The sequence below is a fragment of the Camellia sinensis genome, chromosome 5 (assembly GCF_055761805.1).
Source record: "Camellia sinensis isolate YWXY chromosome 5, ASM5576180v1, whole genome shotgun sequence".
Taxonomy (NCBI): Eukaryota; Viridiplantae; Streptophyta; class Magnoliopsida; order Ericales; family Theaceae; genus Camellia; species Camellia sinensis.
The window spans coordinates 183630829-183649869 of record NC_138965.1 but is presented as its reverse complement, the minus strand read 5'-3'; the positions used below and the strand labels follow the sequence as shown (position 1 = coordinate 183649869).

The 19041-nt window shown below is 42.4% G+C and overlaps 2 protein-coding genes across 2 annotated transcripts; both read right to left on the bottom strand.

The window, feature by feature from the left end:
* Nucleotides 1-4087: 4087 nt before the first annotated feature.
* Nucleotides 4088-4495, bottom strand: LOC145791933 (uncharacterized). Its single transcript, XM_082872386.1, has one exon. The coding sequence runs from the start codon at nt 4493-4495 to the stop codon at nt 4088-4090; it is 408 nt and encodes a 135-aa protein (XP_082728512.1).
* Nucleotides 4496-17263: 12768 nt separating this feature from the next.
* Nucleotides 17264-17842, bottom strand: LOC145791932 (uncharacterized). Its single transcript, XM_082872385.1, has one exon. The coding sequence runs from the start codon at nt 17840-17842 to the stop codon at nt 17264-17266; it is 579 nt and encodes a 192-aa protein (XP_082728511.1).
* Nucleotides 17843-19041: the final 1199 nt, after the last annotated feature.

Here is a 19041-nt window from a genome sequence, read left to right as displayed (position 1 = left end):
ATCACTATTCAGTTTCTCTACGCAAAACCCTAAACATTTGAACTTCTACCTCCACCATCGTCATCGCTTCCGTTTGCTCTGTTTCCAATGCTATCCTCTCTCAACATTATCGCAACAGAGATTGAGGTCGACTGGACCTTGATTTGACGCCTAAATCCATGAGTTTCTCCTTACTTTTCCTTATTTTCCATTGTTGTTCTTCGAACTTTCTTAGTGTGGGGCTGTTACCACCCTGCCCGTGCCTCTTATTTGGGGTAAAACTAGCGGATATTTCGTAGAAATTAGGTAAACTAGAACCCAAAACATAAACAGGCCCTTGTGCCCCTTATTTCCTCTAATTTCAATATATAGCCTTGAGTTTAGGATGAATCGATTGACTTCTGGGAAAAACCGAGCTAAATCCCAATTTTAGATCCACAAATAGGATAGGGCTGAGCCAAAACTGGTTCGTGCTCTTCCCAAGTGGCTGTGACCGCGCTATAAGCTCATAGGAACATCTAGTCGAGATAAGCGCCGAGCGGTTTGGATGAAGGCCCAAAACCGCCCTATTGATTTAGGTTCACCACCGAACTGAAAATACCGAGTTAAGACTAGAAGGTACTAGAACTTTTTGTGGCCGAGCTAGGCGTATTTGAGGGTCGCGTGCTCGTTGCCCTGCTAATACTTGCACTTATTTTTAACGATGCAAAACTAGGATTGACCAAGCACACATCAACATCACTATCGGTGAGGCTTAAAGATCGAGCAAATAATCACCTGAGCCACTTAATTTTGACCGAGCTACTATTGAATTTACTATATAGAATAAAATAGAGATAAATGGGGAAATACCGCTTCATGGTCGGCTCGCCTGGGGTAATGGCCGAGTTCCGTAGAGAATACAACATTCCAAACGACGTCTACCTGGAGCTGGCCAAGAAATGAGACACTCTCTGGGGCGAATTAGACAAATGCCCCTTCACGGTCGTGTCTATTGTGGAAGACGGCTTACGCTTCCTGGTCCAATCCCTGGTCTGTGAATTTTTTAGGTAGACTAGGCAGTGCCCCACTCAAGTCTCTAATAACACGTACAAAATAATAAATTGCGTGGCCATGCTGAATCGGACACTCGGTCTGAACCTCGGCCTTGTCGAGATATTCCACCAATACACACTTAGTAAAAATAAATATGGCTTCTGCTAGTACCTGAAGGTTAGAAATGGCCGAGCAAAGCTTGTAGAGGGTAACCCAGATAAAGAGATGAACAATGACGACTTTTTGTAGGTGTCTGGAAATTATGAAGACACTGAAACTCCAATACTAGGCTGGTACATACGTAAAAATTTTGGGAGCGCTGGTGAGCATCATAGCACGGTTTAATTGTTTGGGTTTGATTTGTCATTGCTTATCTAACCCTTGCTTCATTTTTACAGATTACAAACTCTTGGCGAACGATTATTCCAACACTAACCGAGAGGCTATAAGGGTTGCTCTTCGACATCCGGTCAAAGAAAGAAAGGCCCAAAAGCTACTCAAATACGAACTGAGCTATCGGTACACAACACTGCGCAAAAGCAGGGTCACTGACTTTCTTCGTGCCCCTTCTCCAAAACCAGATCCAATTCTTCCGCCGATCAAACTTGTCCCCCTGACTGCCGAATAAGAGATAGCAAAAATCCACGCCATCAAATCAATGATCATAGGTGAGCCGAGCAACTCGCAACCAGCCGAAATAACTGGGGGCCAAACTTCTAGACTGGCCGTGCACGAAGGACCGATGTTGGCACTTGCCAGCGAGCAAGTTTCTGGTTGGTCGAAGAAGAGGCCCAGATTGAATTCGACCGAACAGCGTTTGGCAAATAAAGATTCAACGGAGCAACTATCTTCCGATCAGGGTGACTAGACTGAATAGCCCTTGGCAAAGCAGTCAACTCGCCCCGCTGCCCCCTAGTCTGGTCACCTGAGCTGAAAAACAAGGGCCGAGCAGTCACTACGGCCAATTCAGTTTATGCTGACAAAGACTACTCTCTTGGCTTTAACATAACCAATGGTCTGCTCCTCCCAGCAGACATGAAGAGGCACGATAAGCTGTCTGACCTGAAGGTTCTTAGGTCGGCCACAAAGTCAATAGTTTTGGTATGTATTTGACCTTTATTGTTAACAAGCTATTACTCGGCATGTACTGACGTCATCTTTTTTGCAGGTTGCGCAGAAAAACTACCTCGCCCATGAGTGCATGGTCTCCGTTCGGAAAAGTCTGTGGAAAGCCATCACTGACAATAAGGCTAAGACCGTGGAGCTGGAGAAATTAAAGTCCTCTCCTGAGGTAGTATTTGCCGAACGGGATCAGATGGCCACGAAGCTAGCGCGGGCCGAGGAAGATAAAGAAAAGGCTGTCTGGGCCAAGAATAAGAGGTATTTGGCCGAGCTATGCAAGCTCCACGCCGCTCACAAGGCCGAACTTAAGAAGGGAGTTGATGAAACGAAGGACCACGGCTACTTGAAAGGCAAAAAGGTTTACAAGCGGCAGATGGAGGGGACCCAAGACATTTTCTTTCAATGTGGCTGGAAAGCTGCCGCAGAAAAGCTTGGCCATGGCCCTGACTCTGACGTCTTCAAGAACCCTCTACTTGCCTTCATTCCTCCGCATATACAGGCCTATGCCGCAACCGTAAAACAGAAATTGATCGAGGCAACCCAGACGGCTAGCGCGGCTGAGGTTGCATTCCCCCCACCGACTAACGAGAGTCAACAACCAGTCCAGGAGGAAGAGGACTCGCTGAGCGGCAAAGGGGTCGAGCTTGGATTGGATCTGAGCCCCATCATTGAAGAGGAGCCCGCGGTGAACACGACCGAGGAGGACCATGCCGAGCAAGAGACAACTATGAATATAGATTAGGCGCTCTTATATTTCACCCTTTTTTTTGTGTGTGTAACCGGGCTAGCGGCCCACATTTTGTAGCCCAATTTCAGCTTTAATGAAAACGAATGAACTTTTTGCTCACCATGCATTTGCCTTTCTGTTTTCTTCAATTCATGGCTTGAATGAACGTGATGAGATCTTGTATAATGGCCGAGATATATTTGTTTTGTTTACCCGTGTCAAGTTATATTTGTAAATCTGCTACGTCGAGCTGATTTTTGCACGATTTGTTCCGTAATTTTAGAAATGTAAGGTTCCTTTTCAAAAGTGGGTAGGCACAACTGTCTTCCCGGCGAGCGAATTCAGCTCGATCTGAGGGCAAAAACAATCCATGAATTGGGCAAGTTGCAAACTCATTCCCTGACGAGCAAAGTCAGCTCAGATTAACGAGCATAATCAGCTCGATTTTATAGCAAAAAGAACGCCAACTTTTTCCATAGCGAGCAAAATTAGTTCAGAGGGCACAACCCTTTTTGTCGAGCAACGTCAGCTCGGTTCTGACACCAGTTGGGCAAAACACCAACTTTTTCCTCAGGTGAGCAAAATCAGCTCGGTTGAGGGATCCTTGAGTTTGGACAAAGCGCATACTCATTTTTGGCGAGCAAAGTCAGCTTGGGGTTAACGAGCAAAGTCAGTTCGGTTTTATAATGGAAGTTGGGCGGGATACAACTTTATCCCAGAGAGCAAAATCAGCTCGGAAGTTGGGCATATCAACAACTTTCTTCATACATGAGCGAACTCAGCTCGACGATGGCAAGCAAAATCAGCTCAGATCAAGCGAACTATTTGCACGGCAGGCAAAGTCAGCCAGGTTTGAGCGAAGTTAGTTCGGTCCAAAATTGTGAGTTAGCCAAAACACAGGCTGATGTGGGGGTGAGCAAAAATCAGCTCGGTTCACATGGAAAAACTAGGGATGTCACCAGTTTTTTGTCACAGCGAGCAAAAATCAACTCAATTAGAGTAGGACTAAGTTTGTTTAGGTTCATGCCTCAAGCATTTCATACGACAAATTTCTGTACGGCGAGCCATTGAAACTGAAGGTGAAATGCCCCTAGTATCCAACTGCTCAAATACAACAAAAAAAATGATACATAGATAAATCACAGGGTTCTTTCCTTTAAGTGTTAAACATTACTTTTAATGTAAATAGTCCAAATTTGAATACAAAGAAAGAAAGATTACATGTCAGACATAAAATAGTTTGAGATTGGCCACATTCCATGGTCTTGGGATAGCTATGCCATCCAAGTCCTCCAGATGGTATGCTCTTTTGTCAACAAGGCTGGTTATCTTATATGGTCCTTCCCAATTTGCTCTTAACTTGCTTTCTCCAAGGATCACTGTGTTGCCCATCATCTTCCTTAAGACCCAATCTCCAACCTTAAATAGCCTTGGATGCACGGTCTTTTTGTACTTCTTGAAAAGATCTTGTTGGGAGGCCGCAACGTGAATTAGCACCCGTTCCCTTCTTTCTTCAGCTAGGTCCAGTTCCAGGGCTATACCTTCATTGTTTAAGTCTAGCTCAAAATTTTCAGATCGGATGGTTGGTATGCCAATTTCCAATGGTATGACTGTCTCCATGCCATAAGCCATGGAAAATGGAGTTTCCTGGTCGAGCGTCTTAGTGTAGTGCGGTATGCCCAAAGCACATTGGGGAGTTCCTCAGCCCACCTCCCTTTAGCCTTCTCCAGTCGCTTTTTCAACCCATCCAAGATAGTCTTGTTTGAGGTTTCAGCTTGACCATTTGATTGAGGGTAGGCTGGTGTAGAGTTGTAAAACTCAATCTTCAACTCCTCGCAAAATTCGCGGAAGAGTTTTCATTGAATTGTGTGCCATTATACGAAATGAGGGCCTTTGGAATGTCGAAGCGAGTGATGACATTCTACTAGACAAACTTCTTTACATATTTTCCCTTTATGGTGGCCAATGGCTCGGCTTCTACCCACTTGGTGAAGTAGTCAGTAGCAGCAATGAAAAATTTGCAGTTGCCCGGAGTGGTTGGAAATGGTCCTACAATATCCACCCCCCAAAGCGCAAATAGCCAAGGACTTGTCAGGGGGAGCAAATCTCTAGTCGTCTGGTAGATTTGGTGAGCAAATTTTTGACATTTTTCGCATTTGTGAGCATATTTCTACACATCGGCTTGCATGCACAGCCACCAATAGCCTTGAGAGATGGCTCGATACACCAGTGATCTGCCCCCAATATAGTTGCCATACATGCCTTCATGAATTTCAAAGAGAAAAGCGACAACCTTGCTGGGGTGGACATATTTAAGGTACAGCCCGGTAAAGGACTTTTTGCACAAGGCCCTAGATGGAGAGAGCCAAAACCACTCTAACTTGACCTTTATCTTGTTAGTTTCCTTCTTTTGGGTGGGCAGGACTCGGTCTCTTAGGAATGTGACGCTAGGATCCATCCAAGACGATCCTAGGTCGGTACAAAGTACTTCGGATGCCTTTGGCTCCTCTATGCTAGGCCTGGCTCCTCTATACTAGATTGGAAAAGGTGACGCCAAGCCGACCAGCTCGTCTGCCTTACTATTCTCTTCGCGGCCTATCTATTCCATTCTTATCGCGGTGAACTTCTTAATCTCGACACGAACTAATGCTTGATACTTGGCCATCCTTTCATCCTTGGCCTCATAATCCCCCGAGACTTGGTTGACCACCAGTTTGGAGTCGTTTAATACCATAAGCTCTGATGTATTCATCCGTAGAGCACTCTTCAGATCGGCAAAGCGGGCTTCATACTTCGCCTCATTGTTCGACGTTGGGAATCTGAGCGTAATGACATGTTCGATGATTAGTCTGTCCGGTAAGGTTAATACCACCCCCAGCCTGGCTCCATGTCTATTGGAGGCTCCATCAACAAAAAGCTTCCACATCTTTCCAATGAACAACTTCTAGCAATCGAAGGGGTTTTGAGAGTTTCTTAAATCCAAGGAATTAGTCAGTTTTGTGTGCAGCTTATCTGCATGCGCACTCGTTTGGTCGGTTTGTAAGTCGGCCTGCTCTTACTCCGCTAACGCGATGTTGTCTTGCTGTTCTATTTCTTGTTCCTCACCCTTTTTTTTGTGTACACAAAACCGTGGGATGTGCCAAATTCGCACTAGCCAAATCAATAGGACAAAACAGGGTAAGTGCCAGGGGAAAATTCCATCACAAAGTCGACAAGGGCTTGAGCTTTGATAGCTGTGCGCGATTGGAACGACTGGAACTTGATGTCGTACTGCCCCAACTCCACAGCCCACTTCAAAATTCTGCCAGTAAAATTCATTTTCTCAAAAAACACCTTAAACGAGATTTCAAGCGGCAGATATCTTGATTCGGCTGGGAGTAGTGTCTTGATGACGTAAAAGATAGGGAGGTGTTGAATCCCCTCAGCTCAGACGAGAACTGCACTCACCTCATGCTGAGAAACTGCTACACATAGATAAAGCTCTTCTCGTAGCTGTGGTGTGACTACGATTGGGGCGGAAGAGAGATATGCCTTCAAGTCTGCCAAAACGCGGTCGCATTCTTCATCCTAGAAAAACTTGGCTTTTAAAGTCTTAAAAAATGGCTTGCAACTATCCGATGACCGACTGATAAATCTATTCAGCGTGGCTGCCATTCCGACAAGATGTTGCACGTCTTTTGTGGAATTTAGTCGTTCCAGCTCTTGGATTACATTGATCTGTGAAGGGTCGGCGGTTGGTAACTAGAAAGCCCAAAAATTTTCCAGTTCCCACTCGAAAGCACACTTAGATGCATTCAATCGCAACTTGTGGTGTTTGAGTATGTGGAACATTTCAGCTAGGTCGGGGAGGTGCTGAGACTTGTCTTTACTCTTCACCACCATGTCGTCAATGTAAGCCTTCATAGTACGGCCTAACAAAGGGGCAAACATTTTGGTCACCATTCTTTAGGTTGCCCCGGCGTTCTTGAGGCCAAAGGGCACGACCTTGTAGCAGTACAAGCCTCTAGGCATAATAAAGGATGTGAACTCTCTGTCTAGCTTGTACATGGCTATTTGGTGGTAGCCGCGGTATGTATCTAGGAAGCTAGACCTTTGGTGACCAGCGGTAAGGTCCACCAGTTGGTCAATCCTCGGGAGTGGAAAGTTATTCTTTGGGCAGACACGGTTGACCGTTTTGTAATCGACGCACACCTGCCATTTTTCGTTCTTCTTCGGCACTACCATCGTGTTAGAGATCCATCTGGGGTATTGCACCTCTTCTATCGCCCCAGCTTCCAGCAAGTTTTTGACCTCTTTCTGCCATCACCTCGGCATAGTGTAAGACTGAGCGCCGTGTTCTCTGAATGACCGGCCGTGCATTGGGACATTCAACTGGTAGCAAATGAAGCTAGGGTCGACGCCAGGCATATCGTAAGGCGTCCACACAAAGGCTTCAATGTTGGAAACCAAAAAATTCAAATAATCCAGCCGTTCGACGCTGGACAAAGATGATCCCAAGAGAAAGAACTTGTTTGGATCATTCTCATCAATGCGAACTTCTACCAAATTTTCAACTAATTTCTCTTCGATTTTTCTTCTCACATCTTCTAGGACTTCCTTTTCTTCTGGCCTCTCTATCATTTGGACAAAGCCTTTGGCAACCCAGCTGTCATTTACTATGACAAAGCATTGCTTTGCCATCACTTGGTCCCCCCAAACTTCTTCGATTTGCCCGACTAGAGCAGGAAAGTGCATGACCTAGTAATAAGTCGATGCTACTGCTTGCATGGTGTCACGACCCAAACCCGCCCCTATGGGTTTAGCACTGTAACCGGCCAGTAATCCGAGATTACCGAAGGCCTGTTTAACAGTAAAACAATAATACAGAGTACAGGGGTTGGCGAAAACCAAAACAGTAATTAAAAGATGTCCAATGAGTTGTGACAGTCTGTATGCAAAAAGACTTTTTAAACATATACACATTCAGAACAAAAATAGTATAAACATACATCGTTTACAGCCATTCAGGTTAGGGACCAAATCCCTCCCATAACAGTACAGTAACAGTCTATACAGTCTGTACAAATAGAAACAGAAAGGGGGAAATCTAAAACACCCCAAGAAGCCCTAGCTTGCAGGACTTGGAACCTCTCAGTGAGGCACGTTGGTTGGCTTGACAAAATAAGAGCTAATCCGATGCTCCTAACTCCAGTCCGGTGCCTGAACACCTACATATATATATAAACAGTAAGCTGAAGCCCAGTGAATAACATATGCGTAAAGAGGTTAAGAATGAATATTCTTTCAGTATTGAAAACAATCATTTATCAGTATATCAGTCATTCAGTTTGTGGCTCATAATTCATGCCATAACAGTCATTCAGAAACTATAATAGTCATATGTGGTACATCCAACAGCAAAACAAACAGTAGGTCTTAACAGACCGAGCAGTCAATGATGGCCACCATATCAGTAAACAATAGTGGTTTCAAACATGGGAACCGACAGAGATCTCTGTAACAGTAGCAGTAACAGTAAATTGCTATGGATGCCACGAATTTCAGTAAATAGTGTCATTTCATAAAGCAGCACAATCATTTGTTCAGAAAATAATCTCAATTGAACATATCATTATAACATTGTCACTCACAGAGCACTGGGTTATAAGTAGCTAGAGCGTCCTCGGATGCCAATCCTACAGTTACAGAATGAACACACACTAAGCTACACAGTTGGAAAAATAATAACTTAATTCCTAATTTGTCTCGGTGTAGTTCTACATCAATATCCTCATTAAGATGTCTTAAACTAAGCCTAAGAATGCCTAGGACAGAATAAGGATGTAAAGATGCACTTTTAAACACTTTTCAAAATTTTCAGAAAATAGGGGTCTCGCTCGAGCGTGGTTTTCTACGCTCGAGCAGACATGCAGACAAAGGAGCTCCGCTCGAGCGTAACTTTCGTCGCTCGAGCGGACTGTAAGCTACAGTAAAAATACTGGATGCACAAAAATCACGCTCGACGGGCGCTCGATCCACGCTCGAGCGTGAGACACAAGTCCTCGCTCGAGCGTAAACTCTCTCGCTTAAGCGGACTGTAAACACATGCAAAGTACTAGATACACGCATTTCACGCTCGAGCGCCACTTTCCTTGGTCGAGCGAACTGCATGAACACAAGGAGTACACTCGAGCGTGGAGATCCTCGCTCGAGCGTGAGTCCAAAATCTGGAATTTCTAGATTTGAACCTCAAGCTCAAAACTCAACTTTAATGCATCAAATTCGATCCTTTTGGGCTAATTTTCTGGAAAACACTTGTAAACTCATAATATGACATGTTTCAAAGATCAATTTGAGAAATCAAAGCCCAAAGGTAGTTCAATTGAGCACAATTTTCATCCAAAGTTCAAAAACATAATTTAAATGCGACATGCAAGTGCTCAACCAAATTCAAAGCTTCAATGCAAGCTCAATTGAGTCTAAACTTCCAAAAACATGATGAATTCATGGATTATAACAATAATATGGACATGCATGCAATAATTTCTATGAAAAAAACTCTAAACTTCAAGATATGAACATGCATGCATGATACAAGCTTCAACTCAACAATCTTAACCAATTCTAGACTTTAATCTCTAAACTCCTATGAACCATGCAAAATACAACTTGAATTCACAAACTAAAGGATGGGTATCCTACCTTAGGTCCTCAATGTCAAGTATGGAAGCTCAAATATGCAATTAACCTTCAATTCCTTTAATTTCCAAGCAAAACCTTCAAGTTGAACTCAATTTCTCTCTCTCTCTCTCTCTCTCTCTCTCTCTCTCTCTCTCTCTCTCTCTCTCTCTTAGTCGGTTCAAGCTCTCAAAATGGATGAAGAAGTGTTGTGTCAAAAGTGTATGAAGTGTGATTAAACAAGTCCTAGAATTGTCCACTAAATGGCAAAAGGGTAAATAAGTCTAACTTATGTGATTTAACACTATTTAATTCAATTTAATCATGTCAAATCAAACTTCAACTGCATTTACCATAAATTCACATAAATGCTAATTAACATAAATCACTAATCAATTTCAGATCCGGCTGCCGATAAGGCCTTCAATTTGCAGTTCAAACATAATACATAAACAGATAATTTATCAGTCAAACAGATAGACATGCATTTAAACTAATACACTCAATCAATCAGTCACTTAACATTCTTAATCATAGATTAGCACTAATCAGTGGTGAAGGTTGTCACAGTCTCCCCTCCTTATAAAGAGTTTGGTCCTCCAAACTCGAATTACCTTCATTCTGGAAGAAAATAGGATTTCAGTGGGAACACTTCAGGATATCTCTTAATCATATCGTCTTCCCTTTCCCAAGTGGCATACACGCCACCATGGTTTTTCCAGTCAACCTTCACTAACGGAATCTTTTTATTCCTTAACTTCTTGATCCGTCTGTTCACAACCTGAATAGGCTTTTCTTCGTAAGTGTAGTCATCACTTAGCACTACACGGGTAGGCTCAATCACATGGAAGGGATCCCGAAGGTATTCCCTCAACATTGAAATATGGAGCACGTTATGCATATGCTCCATTTTAAGAGGAAGTGCTACTTGATACGCCACCGGATTAATCTTTTCAGTAATCTCATACGGTCCGACATATCTCGGCGCTAACTTGCCTTTAACTCCAAAACGAGTCTGACCCTTCATCTGTGTCACTTTTATAAAAACATGATCACCTACTTCATACTCTCTGTCTCACCTTCGGACATCCGCATAACTTTTCTGTTGGCTCTGTACGGTTTTCAGTCTTTGTTGAATCAGTTTCACTTTTTCAGTAGTTTCTTGTACAATCTCGGGCCCAAGCAAAGGCCCATCTCCAACTTCTACCCAGCAGATAGAAGATCGACATTTCCTTCCATATAAAGCCTCGAAAGGCGCCATACCAATGCTTGAATGAAAACTGTTGTTGTAGGAAAATTCAGCCAACGGTAAAAGGCTTTCCCAATTTCCTTGGAAATCAAGAACACACATTCTCAGTAAATCCTCCAGAGTCTGGATGGTTCTTTCTAACTGACCATCTATCTGAGGATGGTATGCACTACTCAGTCTCAGTTCAGTACCCAATGCTGTCTACAAACTTTGCCAAAATCTCGATGTAAACTTCGAGTCCCTATCAGAAACAATGGACACAGGCACTCCATGCAATCTAACAATCTCATCAATATAGATTACAGCTAATTTGTCCGCATTATAAATTGTTTTGACAGGTAAGAAATGAGCAGATTTAGTCAGTCTATCAACAATAACCCAAATTGAATCTATACCTTTACTGGAGCGAGGTAAACCAACAATGAAATGCATAGTGATATGTTCTTATTTCCACCCCGGTATCGGTAAGGGTTGCAGTAAACCTGCGGGTCGTTGATGTTCGGCTTTAACTTATTCACAATGAAGACATTTCGACACAAAATCAGCAATCTCTTTCTTCATTCCCGGCCACCAGAAATTTAGTTTCAAGTCTTGGTACATTTTTGTATTTCCTGGATAGATAGACAATTTTGAATTGTGGCCCCCTTGCAAAATTCTTCTTTTCAGTTCAAAATCACTTGGTATACATAACCTTCCTTAAAATTTCAGTACATTGTTCTCAAATTTGAAACCCGACCTCGGTTTAGATTCTCGTTCATCGATGATCCTTTTCAAGAAGTCATCATGTTGTTGTTTCTCTTTGATCTCTTCGATAAGTGCCGGTTGAGCAAAAATAGCAACTAAGGTTCCACTTTGTTCACGCAAAACGACCTCGACTTCAAATTTTTCAAGGTCACATAGCAACTCTTTCTGTCCGGTGAGTAAACAGGCTAAATTTCCAATCGATTTCCGACTCAATGCATCAGCAACGGTATTAACTTTCTCGGGATGGTACAAAATTTGTAAATCATAGTCTTTAATCAGTTCTAACCATTTCCGCTACCTCATGTTCAGTTTTTTCTGTGTGAAGAAATACTTTAAACTCTTGTGGTCTGTGTATACCTCACATGTAGCCCCATAAAGGCAGCGACACCAAATTTTCAGTGCAAACACCACTGCAGCAAGTTCCAAATCATGGGTCGGGTAGTTCTTTTCATGCGATCTCAGTTGTCGGAAAGCATACGCAATAACTTTCCCATTCTGCATTAAAACACATCCCAAACCCTTATAAGAAGCATCACTATATACAGTATAACCATCCGTACCTGAGGGTAAGGTGAGAATCGGTGCAGTCACTAGTCGAGTTTTCAACTCTTGAAAAGCTGATTCCCTCTGATCGGTCCAGTCAAATGATATCCCCTTTTGAGTCAGCTGTGTCAGTGGTAGGGCAATTTTAGAGAAATCTTTGACAAACCTTTTGTAATACCCGGCTAAGCCTAGAAAACTTCGGACTTCGGTAACATTTGTTGGTCGAGGCCAGTTCACTACTGCTTCAATTTTCTGTGGGTCAACTGTAATACCATCTTTACTGATCACATGTCCCAAAAACATCACACTGTCTAGACAAAATTCATATTTAGTTAGTTTTGCATAAAGTTTCTGTTCTCTTAGGGTCTGTAGGGCAATGTTCAAATGACGTTCATGTTCCTCCGTGCTTTTGAAATAAATTAAAATGTCATCTGTGAATACAACAATAAAGTCATCGAGGAATGGTTTGAAAATTCTGTTCATAAGGTCCATATATGCAGCAGGTGCAATGGTAACTCAAAAGGCATAACAAGAAATTCGTAATGTCCATACCTCGTTTGAAAGACAGCCTTTTCGATGTCCCCTGTCTTGACTTTCAACTAGTGGTATCAAGATCTAAGATCAATCTTGGAGAACACTTGGGCACCCTGTAACTGGTCAAATAAATCATCAATGCGAGGCAATGGATATTTATTTTTCACTGTTACCTTGTTCAGTTCACGATAGTCAATGCAAAGTCTCAGTGAGCCGTCTTTCTTTTTCATAAATAAAACTGGCGCGTCCCACGGTGAAGTACTGGGCCTGATGAACTTCTTATCTAACAGTTCTTGCAGCTGAACTTTCAACTCTTTTAATTTGGTAGGTGCCATTCTGTACGGAGCTTTAGATACAGGTTGTGTACCCAGAATCACATCAATGGTGAACTCAATCTCCCTATCAATCAAATCCCCTGGCAGATCATCTGGAAAAACATTTGGGAATTCTCTGACTATAGGAATATTGTTCACATTAGTTTTATCATTAGTAGGTACAGTCAATACAGAACATAAATACCTTTTACACCCATTTCTAATCAGTTTAAAAGCTTTCATGGATGAAATCAGATACGGGGGAGATACTACTCCAACTCCGTTAAACATAAATTTAGGCAGTCCGGGTGGACGGAAAACAACTTGTTTTGTTACACAGTCTATGGTAGCATGATATTTCGTTAACCAGTCCATTCACAATATCACATCAAAATGATCTATATTCAATGGCAGTAAATCAATATACAGATGAGCATCCCCAACAATAATTTCACATGCAGGGTACATATAAGCACAAGTCATGGATCCCCCAACAGGTGAAGATACAGCTAACAGATAGTTCATGGGTTCCAATGGTCTATTCAATTTTCACGAAAAAACATGCGATACATATGAATGTGTAGACCCCGAATCAATCAAAACATATGCATTTTGAGCACAAATTGAGAGTATACCTGACACAACGGTCTCGGTATTCTGTACATCTCCCGATACGAGTGCAAACACTCGGCCTTGCCTCATAGTCTCTTTTCCAGTAGCTTTGAGGTTGGTTTTCGGTGGAACAGTTGATGCTGCTGCGCATGGTGCAGCTTTGCTATTGCCTTGGGGAGCAGAGGGGCAATCTTTAACCATGTGGCCCACCTTGCCACACCTGTAACAAGCACCTGAAAGTTTATAACAAACCCTCTTATGATTCTTACCACATTCAGAGCAGGGCGGTATAAAACGGTTTCCTTAACTAAAACTGTTTGTTGACCCTGTGTTCTGCTTTTTGTTCAACGAACTGTTCCGGTCTTTCTTAAATTTAAAACCTTGTCTCTTACCACGTCATTCAGACGCTGGTGTTTCAATCTGTTTCAATGCTTCGATGTTCGACTCAGCCATTATTGCTCGATCAAGAACATCCACATATTTTAGCAATTTCAAAACATTGATTCTGTCAAGAATTTATATATTAAGGCCGCCTTTAAACTTCCTGGCCTTTTTGTAATCAGTGTCAACCATGTGCGGTGCATATCTGGCGAGTTCAGTAAACTTTGACTCATACTCAGCAACGGACATGGTACCTTGTATCAATTGTTCAAACTCGGTCACTTTGCGGTCTCTGACACACTGTAGGAAGTATTTCTCAAAGAAGGTTCCCTTAAATTGAGCCCAATCCATAGCAGTATTGGTGTCGCGGACCAGCATCCACCACCTTCTGGTCTCTTCGTGCAAAGTAAAGGTGGCTAATAGCACTTTGTGTGCTTCAGAACACGAAAACACTTCAAATAATTTTTCAGTCTCTAGGACCCATGCTTCGGCCTTTAAGGGTTCAAGGCCTCCCTGAAAGGATGACGGTTTCATCTTGCTAAACTTCTGTGTCAGAGCTATTATATCATCAATAATAGGTGGCTCTGGCTGTACTAGAGGAGGTAGGGGTTGTTGGTTCTGTTGTTGTAGCCTCAAGGCCTCCGTCAACATTTCAACTGTTCTTTTGAACCTTGCCATTCTGGCCTTGGATAATTCAGATTCATCAGTAGTTCTTGCGTTATCCATTTCACTACAGACAATTATGGAAATTATAAACATAGGCAGTTGCATACATAACATATTAACACATTAGCACATATATTCGTGTCAAGGCCACACACACTTATCAATGCTCATGCAATGCCCTATTCACTTTTTCTAGGACATCCTATAGCTCATTTGGACATGTGTGTGCGGTATAACTCGTGGTTTAATATCGCTCTGATACCACTCTGTCACAACCCAAACCCGCCCCTATGGGTTTAGCACCGTAACCGCCAGTAATCCGAGATTACCGAAGGCTTGCTTAACAGTAAAACAGTAATACAGAGTACAAGGACTGGCGGAAGCCAAAACAGTAATTAAAAGATGTCCAATGAGCTGTGACAGTCTGTATGTAAAAAGACTTTTTAAACATATACACATTCAGAACAAAAACAGTATAAACATACATCGTTTACAGCCATTCAGGTTAGGGACCAAATCCCTACCATAACAGTACAGTAACAGTCTATACAGTCTGTACAAACAGAAACAGAAAGGGGGAAATCTAAAACACCCCAAGAAGCCCTAGCTTGAAGGACTTGGAACCTCTCAGTGAGGCACGTTGGTTGGCTTGACAAAACAAGAGTTAATCCGACGCTCCTAACTCCGGTCCGGTGCCTAAACACCTATATATATATATATACAGTAAGCTGAAGCCCAGTGAATAACATATGCGTAAAGAGGTTAAGAATAAATGTCCTTTTAGTATTGAAAACAATCATTTATCAGTATATCAGTCATTCAATTTGTGGCTCATAATTCATGCCACAACAGTCATTCAGAGACTATAATAGTCATATGTGGTACATTCAATAGCAAAACAGTACAGTAGGTCTTAACAGACCGAGCAGTCAATGATGGCCATCATATCAGTAAACAGTAGTGGTTCCAAACATGGCAACCAACAGAGATCTCTGTAACAGTAGCAGTAACAGTTCAGTAACAGTAAATTGCTATGGATGCCATGAATGCAGTTCACAAATAGGACAAACATTCATTCAGTAAATAGTGTCATTTCATAAAGCAGCACAATCATTTGTTCAGAAAATAATCTCAATTGAACATATCTTTATAACATTGTTACTCACAGAGCACTGGGCTATAAGTAGCTAGAGCATCCTCAGATGCCAACCATATAGTTACAGAATAAACACACACTAAGCTACACAGTTGGGAAAATAATAACTTAATCCCTAATTTGCCTCGGTGTGGTTCTACATCAATATCCTCATTAAGATGTCTTAAACTAAGCCTAAGAATGCCTAGGATGGAATGAGGATGTAAAGATGCACTTTTAAACACTTTTCAAAATTTTCAGAAAACAGGGGTCTCACTCAAGCGTGGTTTTCTAAGCTCGAGCGGACATGCAGACAAAGAAGCTCCGTTCGAGCGTAACTTTCGTCGCTCGAGCGGACTGTAAGCTATAGTAAAATACTGGATGCACAAAAATCACGCTCAACGGGCGCTCGATCCACGCTTGAACATGAGACACAAGTCCTCGCTCGAGCAGACTGTAAACATATGCAAAGTACTAGATACACGCATTTCACGCTCGAGCGCCACTTTCCTCGCTCGAGCAGACTGTATGAACACAAGGAGTACGCTCGAGCGTGGAGTTCCTCGCTCGAGCGTGAGTCCAAAATCTGGAATTTCCAGATTTGAACCTCAAGCTCAAAACTCAACTTTAATGCATCAAATTCGATCCTTTTGGGCTAATTTTCTGGAAAACACTTGTAAACTCATAATATGACATGTTTCAAAGATCAATTTGAGAAATCAAAGCCCAAAGGTAGTTCAATTGAGCACAATTTTCATCCAAAGTTCAAAAACATAATTTAAATGTGACATGCAAGTGCTCAACCAAATTCAAAGCTTCAATGCAAGCTCAATTGAGTCTAAACTTCCAAAAACATGATGAATTCATGGATTATAACAATAATATGGACATGCATGCAATAATTTCCATGAAAACAACTTTAAACTTCAAGATATACATATGCATGCATGATACAAGCTTCAACTTAACAATCTTAACCAATTCTAGACTTTAATCTTTAAACTCCCATGAACCATGCAAAATACAACTTGAATTCACAAACTAAAGGATGAGTATCCTACCTTAGGTCCTCAATGTCAAGTATAGAAGCTCAAATATGCAATTAACCTTCAATTCCTTTAATTTCCAAGCAAAACCTTCAAGTTGAACTCAATTTCTCTCTCTCTCTCTCTCTCTCTCTCTCTCTCTCTTAGTCGGTTCAAGCTCTCAAAATGGCTGAAGAAGTGTTGTGTCAAAAGTGTATGAGGTGTGATTAAACAAGTCCTAGAATTGTTCACTACGTGGCAAAAGGGTAAATAAGTCTAACTTATGTGATTTAACACTATTTAATCCAATTTAATCATGTCAAATCAAATTTCAACTACATTTACCATAAATTCACATAAATGCTAATTAACATAAATCACTAATCAATTTCAGATTCGGCAGCCGATAAGGCCTTCAATTTGCAGTTCAAACATAATACATGAACAGATAATTTAGCAGTCAAACAGATAGACATGCATTTAAACTAATACACTCAATCAATCAGCCACTTAACATGCTTAATCATAGATTAGCACTAATTAGTGGTGAGGGTTGTCACACATGGCGTGTAACCAACCTTTCCCCAAGATCAAGTTATAGGTCGATGGGACCTTCAACACCCAAAATTCCACTTGCTTCATGACTGACCCAGCCTTGACCAACAATATGATCTTTCCGATCGGCCATTCTGGTTGAGAGTTGAAGCCAACCAAAGGAGATGTTGTTGGCGCCAAGTCTTTGTCCTCCAACTTCATCTGCTTAAATGTATCGTAGTACACGATCTTGACCGAACTGCCCTGGTTAATTAGTATTCTTTTGATATTAAAGTCTTTGACGCGAAGTGTTATAACTAAGGCATCATTGTGAGGTATTTGGATTCTTTCTAAGTCCTTGTTTGAAAAAGTCAAGATGTCTTTTTTCTCAGTTTTCTCCTTCTTCACGGCAGGCTGAACAGAGAGCACTTCCCTCATGTGCTCTGCCTTCTTAATCATCCCCCTAAGCTCACATACCCAAGCCAGTCCAATGATTCCGTGAATGATGTTGATAACTCCTTGAGGTCCTGCATCCAGGACGGCTAGCCCATTTGGCTCAGCTTGTCCTTGCAGAGTGGCCCTCATGCCTCCATCTATGTACTGATCCAAATGCCCAGCCGCAACTAGCTCTTCCAAGTGTTGTTTTAGCAATACGCAATCCTCCGTTCGGTGCCCCCTCTCTTTATGGAAGGTGCAACGGTACCTTGAGTTGAAACCCCTCTATGTATCTCCCAATTTTGCCGCCTAACGGAAGTATGCCTCACCTCAGATTTCACTGAGGATGCGATAAATTGAGATCTTAAAAACTGTGGTGATGCCGGTTCGTGCCTTCAATTTCCTATTGGCATCTTCCTCTTTCTTGCAAGGAGCGTTAGCTTGGTCATTCCCACGGCCTTTGTTTCTGTCGTTGCGGTTTGAACCGCGATGTTGTTCTTTAGCTCAGTTATTAGGGTAATTATCCTCTTGCCTCACCGAGTGAACCTTTTCGGCTACACATTTGTCCGCCGTAACCGGATTTGCCTTCTTGGTTAGGGTGGCAGTGGTAATATCTTCTTCAACTCGAATGTGCTCGTTGATCCGCTGCATCAATGATTCCATGATTATAGGCTAGTGCATTGTGAGCGAGTCTCGCAGTCTATGTCCGACTGGCAAGCCTCGCTTGTATTGGGCGATTATCAGATTAGTGGGGCAATCTAGAATCCCGTTGTATGTCTCCCAATACTTGGCATTGTACACCTTTAAAGAACTATCTGACTCCATCTTGATACCCAGGAGGTGATCAATCTCCTTCGATGTTCTAGTGTTGGTCTTGAACCTAGTAACAAAGGCTTCCGCTAGCTACTGCCACCTCTAGATACTCCCCTCTGGGAGCCTTTCAAACCATTTCAAGCCCAATTCTCCCAAACTTGCTGGGAACATGAGACACATTAAGGCGTCATTGCGTCGGTGGCCAGCCATTACTTGCCGGCAATGACTAACGTACATGTACGGATCCGTCTTGCCATCGTACAACGTGAACTTAGATTGGTGGAATTCAACAGGGAGTGGTACGCTCTCAATCTCTAGAGATAGTGGGGTAATGGTAAGTCTTGCCAGCTCTTTGTCTATCGGTGCTGGAGCCATCATTCTAGGCGTCTGCATGGCCACCTCCTTACTGCAATGGATTTAGGGGCTCAGCTTTTACAATGTTTGCACTCTTTGGGCCTTTCTATGGTGTGCTTGCTCCTCCAGTACATCCATCAGGTCCTCTGAACGGGCAGAGTAAAAGTATCTCGATGTCGTCG

Excerpts from the sequence above, each read along its gene's own strand:
- LOC145791933 (XM_082872386.1), bottom strand. The coding sequence starts at position 4,495 with ATGGCTTATGGCATGGAGACAGTCATACCATTGGAAATTGGCATACCA.
- LOC145791932 (XM_082872385.1), bottom strand. The coding sequence starts at position 17,842 with ATGAGGGCCACTCTGCAAGGACAAGCTGAGCCAAATGGGCTAGCCGTC.